A 19,066-nucleotide genomic window follows, 5' to 3' on the forward strand; every position below is an offset into this window, starting at 1 on the left:
GCCCTTATGGGTTGCGGTGGACCACTTTGGACCTACGTATTGAACATCACCCTTAGAATTTTAATAGGAAAAGTACCAAGTGTGAAACATCATTAAAAAGGTAATTGTATGAGATATTCATCCATGTTACTGTTCATAACCTAAGTTTTCATTTTGGCGCCCTCTGCATCAGAAATACTCGACAACGTCGGACGTAGACTGAATTATACCCAATTATTACAGGTGATGGAGGCTAATTCAGTTTGATAGTATCGTAATTTGAAATACGGATCAGTTTTTCACTGCAAGAGGGCACCAATATGAAAAGTTACGTAGTGGATAGTAACATGAATTGTAAATGAATTCCTGGGACAGTTTCAATTGAAAAGGCTACAGCGTTTTCAAAGCTTTTCTTTACCTTACCAGTTTCTTTGTAAGTACCAAATTTGTTACATCTTTTTTTTTTAAGTACCAGAATTGTTTCATCTTTTAGTACTATAGTCACTAGTCATAAGAATGTTAATATTTTGTATTTCACACTTTGCTAAATGTTTTGTAAAATTGTAAATTGTAATGTAGACATCAGACTTGAGCATTCAAAAATACTTTGTAGTTCATCACACTTTGTTGAATATGTTTTTGTAAATTGGCTTTGTTGTTGAATAAATAAATAAATAAAATAATAAATGATAAAGTTTCCTCTTAATTATGTGTCACACTTAGTACTTTCCATATCCAAATTCTAAGCGAGATGGTCACAAAGAGGTGGGGAAGAAGGTACGACAATTGAGGTATGCTAGAAAGATGAGCCTCTTGAATGAAAAATAGACCTATTTTTCTCAGCAAATATGTCTTGAAGATATTCAGTTTCTTTTCGGTGGCGTACACTGTATGTGAATTACCGTACTTGGGTCTTGCAGAAACTTTTTCCCTACCAGGAAGTTACAAGATTTTGGAATGAAACGAATAATTATGATGGCTGAATCCATATCGTGAATAAAAGATAGGGTACAGTTTCGAGAGACATTATTAAAAACAGAAATCCAACCCAGAATAAAACAAAATATAAACTTTTGCTCTTATTCTGAATTGGTATTTTCCGTTTCAAGTTTAGTACAGAAGACAGATATATTATTACTTGTTGGTACAATAAAGAAGTGGTTAACTATTCATTAACACAGAACAATCGCAAAATTCCAGAAATACCTCCAACGTTTGGCACAATTTTCAAGACTGCCGATAATGAGTCCTTGGGTACTAATGTGACAGTGGAAGTGAAGGTATTCTCTCAATAAATAGTTAATGAATATTCGATAGTAAGAACTATAAAGAATACTGATTTTTGAGTTTAATTTGGGTTTTTCCCGCACTCAGTAAAACGTAGTCAACTCGATGATTAAATCCGTCAAAATCCGCCCACTTCCATCTTTTTTAAAATCACTGAGTTTAGAATATGAAAGAGTTTTGGATTTTCAAAACATTTTCAAATATCTTACCTAAAAATCCTGTACCTCAACATATAATGAGCTTCTCTTACTTTTTTTCTAATACTTTTAATGGAATATAAAATACATTCATATCAAACTTATCAGCAATATCAATTACATACACATTAAATACCATTCCGAATATTCCGCAATCACAGTAAAAAAGGTAAACAATTCCTTATTTTATATTGAGCTTATATTCACATAAAACTACGATTAGAAAGTGCATTTTCCTTTTCTTTTTTTCATAATTATGTATGTCATTATACTTAACATTGGCACAAATCCATCTTTTTTCTAAAACACTTTCTAGTGCAGTTTAGAAATACTGTGAAAAATGGGATATCAAATACTGTCAGTCGGGAGGTTATACGAGGTTTTATTTAAATTAAAACTGGATATTTCATCAAAGCTTGTTTGAAAGTATTCCATAGTTGAAGGAAACAAAAATAATTATATACTGGTATTTTCCAAACAAACCATACTTGTGGAAAATATATGCCCTAGTCAAGAAAATTATAAAAATAAGAACCAATTCAAAAATTAAAATCAAATGCCTAGAATAAGCTCCCAAAACTTCAATAATGAGGAGAAAAATAGCAAATTCGTAAGTTGTATTTCACAAAAAATCATCAATGGCAGGTTTATAAGAGTTTATTTATATATTGAGACCTATTCAAATTGTTTTATTAGAAATAGAATACTCTTCATTTCATACATTTTTGTATTTGTTTGTAGGATATTTTTTGACTCCTGGTCGAATGAGAAATAAAACTGTTTTAATTAAACAAAACACTTCTTTTTCCAGTCATATTCATGGGTACCACCAAATGTACAGTAGTTCAAGTTAAAATATTGTAAACAAATTGAAAGCACTCAAAGAAATGATTCACCCACACACCAGAAGTGAAACACTCTCCACAATAATCGTTTCACCAACAAAGTTAGCATCATAAGCGACTTTCTACCTCTCGATGATACTAATTCTATTAGTGAAAAACTTATCAAGGAGAATATTGAAGTGCATCCTACGTTAGAGCTTTTAGTTGTACCTTCGAGTACAACTTCCTAAGCCACAACTTCTATCTAATAGAAATATTTTTAACATGATTTTACCTGACCATTGTTGAAAAAAGTGACAAATGTTCAGTAATGATTCATTTATAGTCTTTCGATTCACAATTATTTCCAGTCGTGATATTTTTTATAAAGTTCTACAGGGTGTTTATACACAAAACCCAAAAATAATTCTTTTCTCACATAAATAGGGTGTAATCTTTTCACAACTTTATATCTTTCATTGAATTATGAACAATTATAAGTTTAGTTCAGACTCTTTTCAGAATAGGTACCTTATTTCAATAGTTGAAATTATGATATAAAATGATTCAAAGAAGAATTCTCGTTTTCATCTTTAGTTTCAGTATATTTTTAAACCTTCACACTATATTTCAAAAATCACCAAATATGATAATTTTCCCCATCATTTCAATTTTGAGAGCTCTTAAATTTAATTAATACATCGAGTTTTTTGGCAAAAATTCTGTAGTAATGTAAATATTTGTTCAACCTAACAAATTTGAAACACGCCAGAAAATATCAAAATATGATAGAATACACAAAGAAATAAATACATCAGGAAACAAATCAAACAAAAAAATAAAAAGCAATAGTATCCTAATAGAAAATCCTAAGTTAGGTTAACATTAAAATCAAATTTGCGGCGTGGGGTCACTTTCGAAATCGTCTTCTAACAAAGGCGGCGGGATAGAAGTAACGTCAAATCCCTCAACTGTTTCAAATCGTTCGTCATCCTTTTCCATACGGAATATATCAGAACCGGACTGAGAATCGACGTCAGGATAATAACCTTCTTCCAAAGTTTCGGAATAGTGCATTATAGGGCTGTCCTCAGCCAACGCGCTTTCGTATTGAAAATTGGAAGCCATTTCTTCCATATTTCTCGTACGTATGTACTCGTTATATTCCGTAAGCCCCGTCTCGTGTTCTACAAAATAATATTCGTCTATGCTGTACTGGCCCTTTTCCATCCTAGCACGACGCTGGTTTTGCATCTGTCTTTTCCTTCTGTAACCCCTCCTGTCTCTGTCCGACTTGCTTTTTGGTGATTCCACACTGCTGGTGGAGTCGTTTTCACTTGGAGGACTTTTTTGACCCAAACTCTTAGATATCGCCTTTCGGTGAGTCCTGGTGAGAGGTACGGTTGCCGTTTTACTCATAGGAACGGGACTGGTGCTTGCTAAAGGTGTAGACTCTGAACTAAGGCTACTCGAATAGTACGGAGAGCATTTCGATAACTTCAAAGGTACTTTGATAGGTCTTTCGGTGCTTTTAGAAGAAGGTTGGTGTTTCTGCAAGTATTTTTGTTTATCTTTGTCGTAACGTTGTGTGTGCACGGTTCGTTGTTCTATCGAGCTACTTGATTTGTCCGTGTCGGACAAAGGCGTGGGTATCAGTATCGGTCGCTCCGTTGACTTCGAAAAAGACTTGACGTCGCTGCGACTCAACAAGTTTGATGTTAACAAAGCCAGGTCTTCGGATGGAATGTTCTTGGGACTTGGCACTGGTTTCTGCTCGCTGGTTAATGAAAATTCCTCGATGTCTAAACTGGACCCTAACCTTGTGGGTGTGAGATGTTCTTGCATGGTTGTGGGAAAAAATTGCTTCGTTTCAGAACCCGACCAGTCGGAAATAGTCGATATTCGATCGGTCAATGTACTGTCCCCCGTTGACGGAGTAGATGATAATTTTTGGAACTGCATCCCGGAGTTTTGCTGAGCTTTGAGCGTCGTGCTTGTGTTACTACTGGACCACTCTGATATAGACTGCGCGATATCAGTCAGGGAATTCTCGTCGCTTTTCAGACCGGAACTACTTTTCGTGGTCCCGCTATTGCTGGAGAGATTTTGAAACTTGACCGTATTCGTACTGTTGGACCACTCGGATAGACTCAATGCGATTGAGGTATCTTCAGAGTGTGAACTGTGAGTGCACTTGGTCGGTTTTAAAGCAAATCGAACAGTCCCGTCTCCCAAATTCGTACCGACGGAACTGGTGCAGTCTTCTTCGGAATAAGAGCTGTGCGAGCTCTTTTTATCGCTCTTGTGTGAGTGAGAAGAGTCATCGGACGCAGTGCTTCGACGCATCACAGTCGGCGGTCTCAGTTCATGTTTAGTGGTTTCCACGATGTCGATGAACACGTCATCGTTCAAATTGGACAAATTCAAATCTTCGTCGGAGTTGGAATCCTGCGACTTTCCTTCCAGAACTATTTTGATTCCGCTCGGCCCAACACTCAAGCTTTCTGAAATGCTTTCACTTATACATTCCCGAGCCACATTCTCGTAGGTATGGGTTTTCTCAGTTTCCAAATCAACTGTTTTATTCTCGTCCGAGATCGAATCGTTATCGTAACTGCTTACTGTGTTTGAGTCCACTACAACCCTATGCGCCTCCTCCGGTGGAGTTATGTAGTAGGTTTCTACGTTACCAACAACAGGCTCGATCACGCTCGAAGGCGGACTCGGCCAATTCTCGGAGTCTTGGCTTTTGAGCGACAATGACCCTTTCAATCCGAAAGTTTTCGGAATGTATTTGTTGGGGTGCTGGTAAACCTGAGTTGTTTGTTGAGAAGTGTCTGTGCTAGGAATTTCGTGCATCGCCAACAACTTTTGTGCTTGTTGGGGAATTTCCGGCAAAGGCCAGTCCTCACTCTCCTGACTGCTGGATCGAACTTTCTCGTCTTTCGCCTCGGGCTCGAAACATTCCTCGTCGATGATGGTGTCGTCGGAACCCTGGCGCTTCAAGCGCAAACCTCTTTCAGAAGTTATTATTTCTATGTCGTCCATCGACAGTTCGGCCATTTCCGCTGAGGTTCGTCTATCATCCGATATTTGTCTCTGTAATAAATTGCACACGTGCGGTAAAGCTTCCTGTTTGTCGCTCGGTTTGCTGAGGTCGCTGACTTTATCGTCTTCTTCTTCAGGAAAAATGGTATTGACAGGGGTCTTCTTGTCGTTTTCAGAAACGTGGGCGTGACTCGGGGACTCCGAACTAAGACTCACCTGAGGATTGCTAGACGCCATCGATTCATCATTCAAACTGTCACTCTGAGTGCTCGCTTTAGTGGAATCGTCGTCCATGCTGGACTTTTCTGAATTTGTGCTCCTCTCGGATATTCTAGACAAAGTTCTCGAAAGAAATGTACCACCTGAGTATCCACCTAAAATATCTGTATTTCCAATCCCGAGTCCGCTTATTGCCGTTAAGCAAGGATAACCAAAATTCGTTGGGAAATTCGCCAAATCTTCGGGAAGGTCAGTGTCGTCACCGGTGGGTGTGACGTCATTGTCAAACTTATAGTATATATCAGACATTGTAGTAAAGTCGCCCGAGTTTTCACGGCACATAAAATATTCCTGCTTTTCTTGGTCTTGATCAGATGGCAGAAGATTGTCATCAAAACTGTCGGCGGAACCTGAGCTGTCCAAGGGAAAAGCTTTCCAAGTAGAGCTGAGATCTTTCGGGATGTCATTAGACTTCTGTAATCTACAAGCTGCACCCAGACTTCCTGAGCTTGATTCTGTATCAAGGGAGTTTCTCGATTCTGTCGAAAGCCTCTCGACAGAAAACAGAGTAGGTTTATCTAAAATATGCCCGTTCTTTCTCTTGTCAGAGGCCGAATCGTCAATAGACGAAAGACTGCTTTTGTCTGCCGAAGACAACTTTTTAGACAGTTTTTTATGTAGCCTTTGACTCAATTCTGAATCATTGGACCATTTTTCCTCGAACGGATAAGGCGTCTTTTTAATAGGAGTCGAAGTTTCTAATTCCATCTGTGTTTCCTGTATAGGTGTTAGATCTTTCGGGATATCATTCGCCTCGTCGGAGCTTGAATCATCTAGTTTTAAAGAGGAGGACCCTTCATCTATAGTAAATGCTCTCCCTAAAACACATATTCTGGGACTTCTAGGGCTTCTTGGGCTCCTAGGTGCTTCGGAATCTGGCGACCTTTTATCAAGAAGTTCCTTGGTCGTGAAAGTTTCGATGGTTTGGCTCAAACCAATTGCTCTACCTATCGCACAACTAGTACTACTATCGTCAGTCTCCTTTACTTCCTTTCCAGGGGAGATATCTTTTTCCCCGCTTGTCCAAGAACCAGTTGTATCACTGGATCTAGATTGATCTGAACTTCTCTTCAACAAATCTAGTTTGCCCAGTTTTCTAGTTGCCGTTAACAAGTTGTTATCTTCAGGCGACTTGTCTAAGTCAGGCGTTTTCTCTGGAGATTCCAATGTAACATTATCGTAATCGAGCGATTCTTCAATACCAACATATTCTTCACACTCAACCGTAACCCAAGACCCCGTATCTTCGGATTTGCTCCGTTCTATGCCCAATTTCAGTAGCGCGTCCTTATGCTCACTAGAAACCGATAAAAAGTTACTAGCACCTGCCAAGTTTTCACCTTTCAATTCACTTACATCTGTCAAAGATTCTTCTTCGCTAGTGATTCGAATTAAATTGTCCTCTCTGTGTTCTTTTTCTCGTTTCTTCTCGATCTTTCTCATCAAGTATTTACTGACTGTACTAGAAGCCCTCTGCATTTCTGCTACGAGTTGGGCGTCTTTTTCCGACCTGCCAGACGAATCCCCGGTAGACTCATCGATGTATTTTATATCGAGAGATTCACCTAAACTCACCTTCTCCATACTTTGTGAATCTGAGGAACTTTTAGTGTCAATTTTACCCAGATCTGGTGGCTTTGGAGAAGTGCGCTGCTCAAAAAAATCGTTAGACTTTTGTATTACTTCTATGTTTTCAAGTTTTTTGTGCGATTCGTCTACTGAAATCCATACGTCCAAGCTGGTTCCTTCCAGAATGATTTTATCATCTGCGTCGGCCTGAGGTGGAATTTCGTGAACATCTGCCGTGACAGTTTCTTGTACTGCATCTGTTTCTGGGGAAGTTTCCTCTAGACATTCCTTTTCTTGCATATTCCGTATCGCTTCAGGCTTGAAATCAAATTCTCCCCCTGAAAGCGGCTTGTCGAGGTTATCAAGATCCAAACTCTTACCCAAACGTTGTACAATTCTAGTACTGTCTTCAGGAACATTGAGATCCAAGCTTTTGGTGAGTTTCTCGCCCATTTTTTTATCGAGCTTCTTGGGTGATTTCGTGATTATTATTGCTTCTTCAAGTGAGACAGTCGGTTCTATTGTATTAATGCTGATTTCCAATTTACCATGACGTTCTCTCACCATCTCCTCTACCTGAGGAAAGACTGGTAGTACATCCTTAACGGGACTCTTGAGAGTTTTCGTTTGCTTTATGGCAATCTCATAGAGCATTTGTTGTTTTTCTTTCCTTTTAGCGATCGTATCGGGATCGCTATCTTCTTGAGACTTTGTTCTTTCCTTACTGCCCATCTTTTTCAATTCTAGTTTTTCCAGCGACTTTGCCTTTTCTTTGGGGCAGTTTTCTTGGTAATTTCTGTCTCTTGACTTTTAGCTCTCTTCACTTCAGGAAGAGCTGGAGTTTTCTCAATTGGGAGGGATTTTTGACTGGGAAGTACTTCAGAAGATTTTTGTGAAAAAGTTTTAGGTCCTTTGGAAGATTCCAACTTCGATGGAATTTTTGGTTTAGATGCAGTAGGTCTTGGTAGCTGCTTTTCAGTTTCTTTAGAAATCTGCGGCTTTACTGGGGCCCTGGATTTCGTTGTCCTGTAACCAGACTGCTTCGGTGGTAGAGTACTTCTACTGATCTTCTTTGACTTTGAGCTGCTCACATCTGGCACTATTTGATCCCGCTCTTTCTCTTTTTTGATTGCTCCTTCCTTCACTCTTGTATCATCTTTTGCTGAATCTTTGCCTTTCACAGAAACTTTGGTGGACTCGTCATCGGTTGTTCTTGGGGTGGAGGGTACTTTTTGGGCGAGTCGATTTTTCAAAACATTTTCAAGAACATTTTTTCTGCCATCGTCCGTGTCAGATCTCTCCTCTGTTGACTTATCACTTATCAAATAGTTATCCAACCCGCTATCTTTGTCTGTCAAATGTTGATCTTCTTCCGCCAAAGTGTCATCTTTGCTCGAAAAAGCATTCAAAGCTGGTAACTTACTTACAGCTATAACAGGAGCGTCCAAACTTTTTGCCCTTCTTCCTATGCTGGGCGAATCCAGAGCTTGCTGTTTTTGCAACAGCGTGAATGCTGATCCTTCAGACAGATTCAAGCGAGCGTGTGCGAATAGAAGAGGGCTGTGTCCTCTTTTTCTCAGAGAAGGAGAGGGAATTTCGGTAATCGTAGTTTTTGATGGCACCTTCAAATCTTTCAAGTCATTTTCAATCTCAGCCTGTAGCAGCTGCTTCTCTTTCGCCCTTTCATCGTCGATAGTTGTTATTTCCTTGTCTGTAGAACACTCTTCCTTGAGGGTCTCGTCCAGCGATTTATCACCGTCTTCCTTATCGTGTTCGTGGACAGTTTTCAAAGGTTCTTGCACACAATCGATAAACACTGGTTGCAAATCGGTAGTTTTCACGTTGAATTCGTCCTCTGAACTAGGAATCGAAAACGACCTTTCAGAGATTCTTCTAAGTTCCGTGGTTGTTAGTTCCAGATTGTTTTCTTGTTTGTCAGTTTTCTTCCTAGAAGTTGGTGGTGATCCTTCTACTTCAGTCGAGGACATAGTATATTGCAAATATTTCCTCTCAGACTCGAATTTGAGGATCGATTCCATTTCTTTACGCATTTGCGGAGGGGAAAATTCAATTCTAGTCGGAGTTGCTTCAGCACTACCGAATACATCATCAGAATCTAGGGATTCGTCATCAGAACTGAAGGAAGTTATTCTTACTTTGGTCTTATTTGTTTTCCCACCCTTTTTCCCAGGCTGCATTCTCGGTTTAATAACCCTCTTTGGTTTGATGTCAGTTTTTATTTTGATTTTCGGTTTGGTTTCTACGTCCTTTATCTCTTCCACTTTTTGAACAGCTTTATCTTCCGTTTTTATATCTCTTTTCGCCAATCTTTCATTCTGAATATTCAACAACTTCTGAATGGGTTTAATGCTTTCTGTTTTAGAACTGGTAGGCGAATCGCTTTCGATTTGACTCAATTTAGAATTCAAGGCCTCCAGCAATACAGGATCGATGTGGGTTATATCCCTTTTAGGACTTGATAAATGTTGGATAGGTACTACACTTTTATCTACTTCAAGGGTAACTGGATCGACTTTGGATAGGTCTATGTTTTGAGTGAAGAGAAATGAAGTTTCTGGGGGTTCGAGCAGTGATTTGGTTTTATTGGTATCCTCTTTTGGAGAAAGTTCTTTCACTTCCATTACCACTTTCTTAGGAGGCTCAGGCATATCGTATTGTTTTACTTCTTCATTTTTAGATATTCCATTCATTATATGACGTTTATGCAACACGTAGGAAATATCTTCATCTTTAGGAGGCAAATTAACGAAATCCGATTGAGCTTTGACGCCCAATATCTCGAACTGGCTCTTCGGTACCTCGAATTTGGTTTTTAGCCCTTCGGCGTCTCTTTTCAGCACGTCAAAATGGCCGAATTCGGCCGAAGGCATCTCGAAGTGTGTTCCCTTGTATTTCATTATAGGAGGAGCACTTGGTATCTGTTTATAAAAGAAGTCGTCATCACTGGACTCTGCAGGAGTCAAGTCTATTGATTTCTGATGCATCAGCAGCAGACGCTTAGAGCTGGAACTCAACCGCTGCCTAGCTAGTGAGTTAGGGTCGGACTTCGTGCGTTCGATAGGTTGATGCAAGGGCAAGTCGTGTACAATTCTTGGCTCTATTTCCATGAACACGTCGCGGTAACTTTTCTTATCGGACCTCTTGACTTTCTCGTCTATGTTCGGCACCACGCCGAAACTGTGATCCGGACAAACGTCTGAATCGAGACTCTCTTGCAGCGACTGAATTTTATCATCGTCAAAGCTAAATATGATGCTTTCCGATTCTGTGGATCTCTCCGTGAGAGGTGGCTGTGAAGACCACGTCTGTGCCGTTGAGGGGGTACATGCTGTTAGGTTTTCCTGCCAATCGTGCGATAGTTTGTACGGTTCGTTATCGACTGTGTGAGATCTGTGGTGATGCGAAGACTTCTGCGTCCTCGGCACCGTGTTTTGTTCCAAGTTCGCCAAAAGTCGGTTGATCTTCATGTTTTGTTCCGTTTCAACGTTCTGCAAACTGATCGATTGTACGTGCGTGAAGTTACGGTTCATCTCGATATTATCGAGATTCTGTATTTTGTGAATTCCGTAGTTTCTCTCGAAACTGATTTTTCTGTCATAATCATGTTTGTGATTCTTATACTTAGTATCATCTGAAAATCTCGACGGAGCGTCAAAATACTCGCTTTTAGATTCGAGACTAGAAGTCCTCGATTCTGAATATCCATTCCTCGCGTCAACGTTATCAGAACTTTTATTTCTGCGGATCACTTTCTTAGTGTCCGCGTCAGATTTCGATTCTAGACTGGACGTACGCGAACCGAAACTTGGATCTCTCTGGGATTTTTTTAGACTTTCTCTGCTAGATTTAGAAGTTTTCGACTCGTAGTAATCGCTCTTGGATTCCAAGCTGGACGTCCTAGAACCCTGCTTGAACTGTTTGTAGTAACTTCCGTCCGATTTCCTGGGAATAATTTCCCTCGGGAAATCCCTAGGATCTTCCATCAAGAATATATCCTGGTGAACATCGGAACTGCTCTTACACTTATGCCTTTTATCTTGCTCTGATTCGCTATCTGAGGGAAGATAATTTCCGGAATCCAAACTGCAACTCCTAATACTAAACGGCTTAGGTTTCCTATATTTATATTCGCCTGACGTGCTATAGTCGTCGTCGGACTTCTCTATGAGCTCGTAACTATCGTGGGAGAGATCGTCTTGGGAATCACGAAGGTCATAGTTACCGGGGTCTTCTACAGACTCCTGGGAATAGGTAGTCGTTCCAGGATAACTACTCGAGTACACTTTTTCATTGGGCATCATAATATCCTGATGAATTTCTAAGCTACTGTCGCGCGAGCTGGCGCTAAATATAGGGTGTTCGTCGTAACGCGTTACGGGGGATTCTAACTTTCTTTCCTCGAAGCTTATGACCGCCTTTTCGACAGGTCTCGGGGGGTGCGCTCTACGTTTAGCTTGCCCCGTTTCCTCGAAACTAAAGTCGTAAAGATCTTTACAACTAGCGCTACGCCGCCAAACGTGGCGTTTGGGCAGCGTGGTAATGGATTTGTAGGTATATTCAGGGGCGGGTTCGAATTCTAATCCTACGTCATTTTGCGACTGCGTCTGTGAGGGAAAGTTGTTAGCAAAGGAGGAGGTTTGATCAAGGCTGCCCTCCGATTTATGACTAGAGGGCATCTGGGTAATAATGTGGGTGCGAGTGGTACCTGTATCTGCCCTGTGAACAGCTGCGCGGACGGCGAGCGGCGAACTGGTGATAGTGGGCTTCGACTTCTCGTACTGCCCCATATGGAGCGGGCTCGTGGTCGCAGAAGTCTCTGGAGACGGTGATTGCGTCTTCTGAGGAGGAGGCGACGGCAAGTTCGTCGTCCGAGATGGTGGCAGCGTGGTAGGCCTGGTGTCGGGGACCGAGTTCCAGGACGTAGCTGTGACGAGGTGGCGAGAGGCTGACCTCATCGTCGGAGAATCCGGGGATACCACATGAACGCCCATCGAACCCAGAGACGCCGAGAGTTTGGACGCTTCCACTGTGAGTAAACAAAAATGACTCGCCCTCTCTAAAAACGTTCACCAGGGGATTTAGGGAGCTCAATTATAGGTAGGAAGATATGAACTGATCTCTGTAGAATGTCAAGAGATCTGTGTAAATAAATGTTATCAAATCGTATATTCTGAGTGTGGTACATTCAAGAGCTTCACCTACTTTATTACTCCCTAGTACCTAGATATCAATTAAACCACACCAGAAGTGACATAGTCTTTACATTAACTACTTACAGACTGATTATTGGTCTCTTACCTAATGATATTCAATGAACCTATCGAAATTGAATTTTAAATTTATTATATTCAGCGGCAATTCTTGGACTTCTTTGATATCAGAAAGTCGATTTTCAAAAAACTAAACAATATAGTGTTTGGAATAGAACCCTTGTCATTGTTTTTATAAGGCTTCACTTGTCTTCAACTATCTTTCATCTCATGTTGTGGTCTCATACCTTAGACTCGCTTGAGAAAGATAACAGTTGAAACTTGAGACCTTCTTGAATTCTCTTTTAGATAAATTTAACCCGAAACGTCTTCAGCAAATAACAAATCAGAATTTTTTTTCCAGTTTTTTATAAATTGGTAGAATGTATGATACAGAAAAAAAGAAATAGATATTTTTTTATTAAATATTTTTTTATGGTTGGGGTATGGTTTCTTTACTCTCAATATGATAGTATGTTTGAATACCACTAATGCTACAAGCCACATTGAATATATCATTTAGTAAACCGTAAAGCTGAAAAATGAAACATCGGGTTTTTCTCAGTCCTACAAATTATGTTCTTTTTTTGGCTGATACAGATCCGAATAAATGCTTTAACAATTTTCCAGAATTCTCTTTGACCAAATTTAAAGAATTATTTTAAAATAGCATCCAGAAGATAACGTTGTAAAAAACAAATAGATTGGATTATTTATTGAAACTGCGTCTAAAATATAACGTTAGGAAAAAATTTCTTCTGATGATGGCGCTAGTGTGTTCAACAAATGAAGACATCAATAATTGAACCGCTGTTAGGGTATATGGAACACAAAATATAAGTTATGCTTATTGCTTTAGAATTTGCTGTGTTTTGAATTGTTCAACCATGAATTTGTAGGAGTAATGTTTTTAGAGTAATTATCACAGACATAAGAAACTTACGAATAGATAAAATCTAACGGGAAGTACAAGAAATCATAACGATTTGTAAGAACAGTAAACGACTTGAACTGGAACTTATTTACTATATATTCTTGTTTCTATTAAAATTGAATTATCCTTATACGTCTGTCGTTGAGGAAAGTTTTAATTTGAGTTGATGAGCTAATTTATTATTGTCAGTTGTTGCGTAATGAACTAGACTTCGTTGAATTCATAGGAGTTTGTGTTCAAATTATTGTATCGGTTCTAACTATTTTAAGGGTGATAACCGGTGATGCATGCAGAGACATCACGGGTTGCCTACAACTCGCACACTGGATTGAAAATTATTCGCGATATCGGAATGCGCGTTTTTGTGTTGCAAATTTATAAAAAAGGAATTGGATCTCGAATTTTCGTTCGCTGAAAGATGATGACCTTGCTAATTTCATGGTAAAGCAAATCAACGACTGATCTCGATTCGCAAAATATATGAACCATTTTGGCTTTATCCAATTCATAAATTGTTGTTGAATGATTTATAGTGGTCGCCACGGTCATTTATAGGTGAGTAGTTCATAAGACTATCTCTTGTTATGATTATTTTCATTGTTTTATGTATGTGAAATATTATCGATGGTCATTTATAGTTGTAGATCGAAAATAGTCTAATCTGTGAAGTCATCATCAAAACAAAGAAAAATTTATTCCCAATAAAGAATCCCAGCCAGTGCAGCAGAAGCCACAGTCTTTTATTCTAAAAACCCTGAGATTATTCCGTTCCTGTGCAGACTTGTTTCTAATATTTCAAACAGACATCTGAATGATGAACTTTCATATCGCAAGATATGGACGATTCCACAATTATTATTATTATTATTATTATTATTATTTATTAACTTCAGGTACAATATAAAATATAGAATATAGACATAGTAAAAACAAGTTAAGTTAATAAACTAAGAAGTCACATAAACTGTTTCCAGTTTGTGTGTGACTGTGAAAATTACAATCAAAGTTAAAATCACTTAAAGAAAGCTAATAAAATAATAAAAATACAACATTCATATTCAACCCTAGATATATCCTTATTTACACTTACATTAGCTAAAATACATATATACACATATATACATATATACACATATACATATACATATACACACACATACACACATATACGCATATATACATACATACACATATACACATACATATGGTCAGTTTGTTTTTCGATTTAAAGATATATTTATATAATAACAGAACACTATTTGAGCTTAATAACTATATATGTATAGACACAGAAATATTATCAATACACTATTTTATGTATCTCTGAACGTGGCAAACTGGTAATGTAGTCATTTAATCGTTTTTTAAATTCATTTTGGTTTTTTGAGCTTTTTATTTGATTGGGTAGCGAATTAAAAAATTTGAGGCTGAGGTAGCTGTAGCTTTTTTGTCCTACAACTTTGTTAATAAACGGCATTTTGAAGTTAAGTTGTTTTGTTTGAGTGTTGTATTCGTGTTCTATCTTGGGGTGTTTTTGTTTTGATTTGAAGCATTTTATATTAGAAAGCAGAAAGAAGAGCTGCACGGGATCAAATATATTTGTTTCGTGATAAAGAACATCTGTTGGATGATTCCTCTTTTTTTTGAAAATTATTTTAAGGATTCTTTTTTGTGTTATTATCAGTTTATTCATAGTAGTCTTTCCAGCTGATCCCCATGCCAGTATCCCGTAAGTTATATGCGTTTGGATGAGAGCGAAATATAACGTTTTGAGTGTTTTGTTGTCTAATATGTCTCTTAGGACCTTGAAACGGTGCATTAGAAATTGGAGTTTTTTTATTACATAGATTATATGGGATTCCCATTTGAGTTGGTCATCTATAACAATCCCGAGATATTTAAACTGTTTAACAGGTGTGATATTAAACAAGCTGGACACATTGAGGGAAGTGAAAGATGGTGAGGAGCGCGCAGAAGCATAAATTGGTAGGTAGTACGTTTTGCTGAAATTTATTGTGAGGAGTTTATGTGAAAACCATTTTCTGATATTTCTGAGATCAATCTCTACTTTATTTTTCAGGGAAGACCAGGTAGTGTCCTCATAAAAAATGGCTGTGTCATCAGCATATGTGAAAATTTTTCCTATTGTTGGTACTGAGAATAAGTCATTAAGGTAAATATTGAAAAGAATTGGGCCCAGGGTAGTTCCCTGAGGCACACCATATTCTATATTCTTGTATTGACTTTTGTGGTTTCCAATTTTTACGCATTGCTTTCTGTTTAGCAGGTAACTCTGAAACAGCTTTAGTGTTGTTCCTCTTATACCTATGTTTTCAAGTGATTTAAGAAGGAGAGGGTGGCTAACTGTGTCAAAAGCCTTTGACAGGTCTATGAAGACACATAGAGATGCTTTCTTGTTATCCATAGCAGAATACATTTCAGTGGTTAGGTCTAGGACAGCATCTTGGGTCGACACACCTTCTCGAAAACCATATTGTCTACACGAAAGAATGTTATATTTTTTGAGGTAGGACGATAGTCGTATTTTTATAATTTTTTCGAAAATTTTGGCTACAGAAGTGATCAGTGATATTGGTCGATAGTTTATAGGTTCATTTTTATCGCCGTTTTTATAAATTGGTATCACTTGTGTCAATTTCAATTAATAACGAATATGTCATAAAAAGTAAAAACTGATATAAAGGTTCTATTCCAAATAGTACATAATGAACTAGAGAGTTTCAATCGCCCATGAAAAGAATCCTCCTCGTGTTCCAGTTTTGTTAAAAAAAAATCATTACAATTCAATCTCTCTTTTCCACGTATCCAGTATCCATGTATCCAGAATCCAGGTATAGTTGAGGGACTTGAGTTCGGGAAGGTTGTGGGGGTCACACTATTGGACCTGTCAAAGGCCTTTGACTGCGTTTCCCACAGCATTTTACTCGAAAAACTGTCATATTATGGTGTAAGAGGTACTCCTTTGGGTTTGATTAAAATTTACCTGAATAATCGTTCCCAGAGAATTTTTTATAACAATACATTTTCTGATTCGAGGCCGATTGACCTAGGTGTACCGCAGGGATCGGTTTTGGGCCCGCTTTTGTTCGTTATTTACATCAATAATTTTTACAACTATATGAAGCCATGTCACAATGTACTATTTGCTGACGATACATCCTTGATATACTCTTTTATGAATTATTCAGCTCTTGTTGATAAGTCTATGGAAATACAAGAAAAATCGGAGCACTGGTTCAGTGTCAACAAACTCATGATGAATAAGAAAAAATCACAAAACATGATTGTTTCTATGGCTCTGCCATTACCTGAATTCCAGTGTGTCAAATTATTGGGTTTTACTCTGGACAATAGGCTAAATTGGTCAAGCCACATTTCAAGTTTGAAAAGTAAGCTATCGAGTGCCTTATTTTTACTTAGACAGCTGAAACCAATAACAAATTTCACTACGTTGAAAATTTTGCTCTCTCATACAGTCTCACATTTCTTACGGTATTCTACTTTGGGGAAATTCTAGTGATGCCCAATGCATTTTTATATTACAGAAAAAAGCTCTGAGAATTATTTCTGGAATCGGTTTTAGAGATTCTTGCCTTGAATCATTCATCACTTATGAAATTATGCCGGTGACTTCTTTGTATGTTTACTTAAGCCTATTAGATATTCACAAAAGGGCCCCCTTGTTTCCCAAGCAATCCACTTCACACAATCATGATACATGTAACAGCAATTTTATTAGACCTCAACGTTTCAGGCTGATGAAATCACAAAAAAACTCCTATGATTTTAAATTGTATAATGCACTTTCTGTCAATTTTAAAAATATGAATGTTTTTTGTTTTAAAAAAAGTTATGAAAAAATATTTAAAAAAAACTGTTTTTATTCCACTTCAGAATATTTAGAACACACGTAGACACACTTTTGACGCAAGGAAGATGCTCGCTGAACCTCCACACTCAATTTGAATATGTTATAATATACCCTGTGAACTTGTTACAAATTTTTACTGTTTATTTTATTTTATAGAAAACTTTGTACCTTTCACCTATTTGTTTTTCTGACTTGTCATAAATGTATTTTATACATAACATGATCAAATAAATATATCTATCTATCTATCAGTGGTCAATCTTGTGATGTGGTTCTACACGTAACTTGTGTATTAACGAAAACAATTGAGCTCCCCGAAAAAATGTCCTTGAAAAAAAGCACCGTTCATAAAAATTATGCCAACCAGGATTTTTTATCATGCAAATAAACAAATAGAAAAAAGGCGGGTCCTTGGGGTACATACCGCTCAGGTTGCTATCGGCAAGAGGCAACAGAGGATGTGCGGAAATGCTGTTCCCGACGGTTGTCGAATGCATGTTGGAAGCGCTTGAATGAGCACTAGAATGTCTGAACGAATGTGACCTGCGGTAAGAGAAAGAGGAATCAGATTTACATTCTACACACTTAACAGTTAGTATCTCTAAAATAACTAAGTTAAGCCTTTTTGTGAAACTTTATGGAGCACAGTGAAGAGCTTCGTCGTTTCTATGTCCGACTCATTCAATTCGAATTGAAACAGATAATATTTCAGTAAATATATACACCGATCATAGACCATGCAGTGCTACGTATTCGTGTACAGTGTCGTTTTTGTAAGTCGATAACCACACGTTCTTGACAGAAGATAAAAAATTAAAGAAACAGATCGAGACTTTCCTCCTTCCCTTATCCGTTTCATAGCAGCCCGTCGGGCAACAGCATTTTCCTTTGCAAATGCTACAAACAACCATGCTCCACACTTCACAAATCAGCTACTTGTTATTTTATGATACAGGGTTCTTACTGGGGGAGGGGTAACGAGAGTCCATTTTCTCAATTAAGCAATGCAAAACTATTTACTCGGTATTCATCAACTTTTTAGCTACAATCATCAACTTGAAGCAGTATGTGTAAGAGTAAATGTCGGATGTGATCAATGTAAATGGTGGTGTAAGAGTAGAACACGAGAAAAAAACATGCAACAAATCTGTTCAACTTACCTTTGGAATGTTTGCCGTTTTACATAATTATCTCTTACGAATTCTACGATTTGTTTCTGGGTTTTTCCACTATACCTGCAAAAAAAGCATGAAGATAAATGAAAATGTGTTTTGAAACACATCAATTTTGTACACTCTTGTTGACTGGGTTTTCTTATCACCCCATAGATGGCGAGAACCACAAATCTGTTACCTGTATAAGACAAACAAAGATGACCTATTTCAGAGGCGTGCTGTTCTGTTTACTTATGTTCCGAGTTTCGAGACATTCTGTGACATATGACATTTTGTGCACCTAACCTATCTTCCTCTATATAAATAAATAACAAAACAACTGTTGTTTATGTGGCTTGTGGAGGTGGTATTGAACTATGATTTATATTTTGCTTTAAATGTTGATTTATGAAAATAATTTTCCTTTTTTGAAGTAGAATATCTAGGTACATATAAATTATTTCAACTTGATATAGGCGCTGTTGCCAATATGTGAATTAGAAACAAATCCCTTTAAAAATTAAAACCCAACATTTGAAACATCATTTTGAATACTTTTCGAAGTGAATTTGAAAAACTCATGAATTAAACTCAACTTTATTTTGTTCAAACTTGCATTTGCTGTAATAACCC

At 37.9% G+C, this 19,066-nt stretch overlaps 1 protein-coding gene and 1 long non-coding RNA gene across 2 annotated transcripts in view; one reads left to right on the forward strand and one right to left on the reverse strand.

The window, feature by feature from the left end:
• Window positions 1-384: 384 nt before the first annotated feature.
• The window catches only part of LOC111513429 (uncharacterized), a 95,729-nt gene continuing 77,047 nt past the window's right edge, over window positions 385-19,066 (reverse strand). The window contains 5 exon segments of the mRNA XM_074170991.1: window positions 385-7,962; window positions 7,965-8,395; window positions 8,522-12,230; window positions 17,704-17,822; window positions 18,440-18,514. Of these exon segments, the coding sequence (XP_074027092.1) occupies window positions 3,179-7,962; window positions 7,965-8,395; window positions 8,522-12,230; window positions 17,704-17,822; window positions 18,440-18,514 (9,118 nt within the window). The 3' untranslated portion in view covers window positions 385-3,178.
• LOC141480695 (uncharacterized) lies at window positions 13,612-14,116 on the forward strand. Its single transcript, XR_012464501.1, has 2 exons — window positions 13,612-13,942; window positions 14,026-14,116. It is a non-coding gene; the product is annotated as an uncharacterized lncRNA (long non-coding RNA).

Source organism: Leptinotarsa decemlineata, unplaced genomic scaffold (assembly GCF_025532065.1).
Source record: "Leptinotarsa decemlineata unplaced genomic scaffold, Ldec_3_MD MMD2_tig00000008_RagTag_RagTag, whole genome shotgun sequence".
In the NCBI taxonomy this organism is placed as follows: domain Eukaryota; kingdom Metazoa; phylum Arthropoda; class Insecta; order Coleoptera; family Chrysomelidae; genus Leptinotarsa; species Leptinotarsa decemlineata.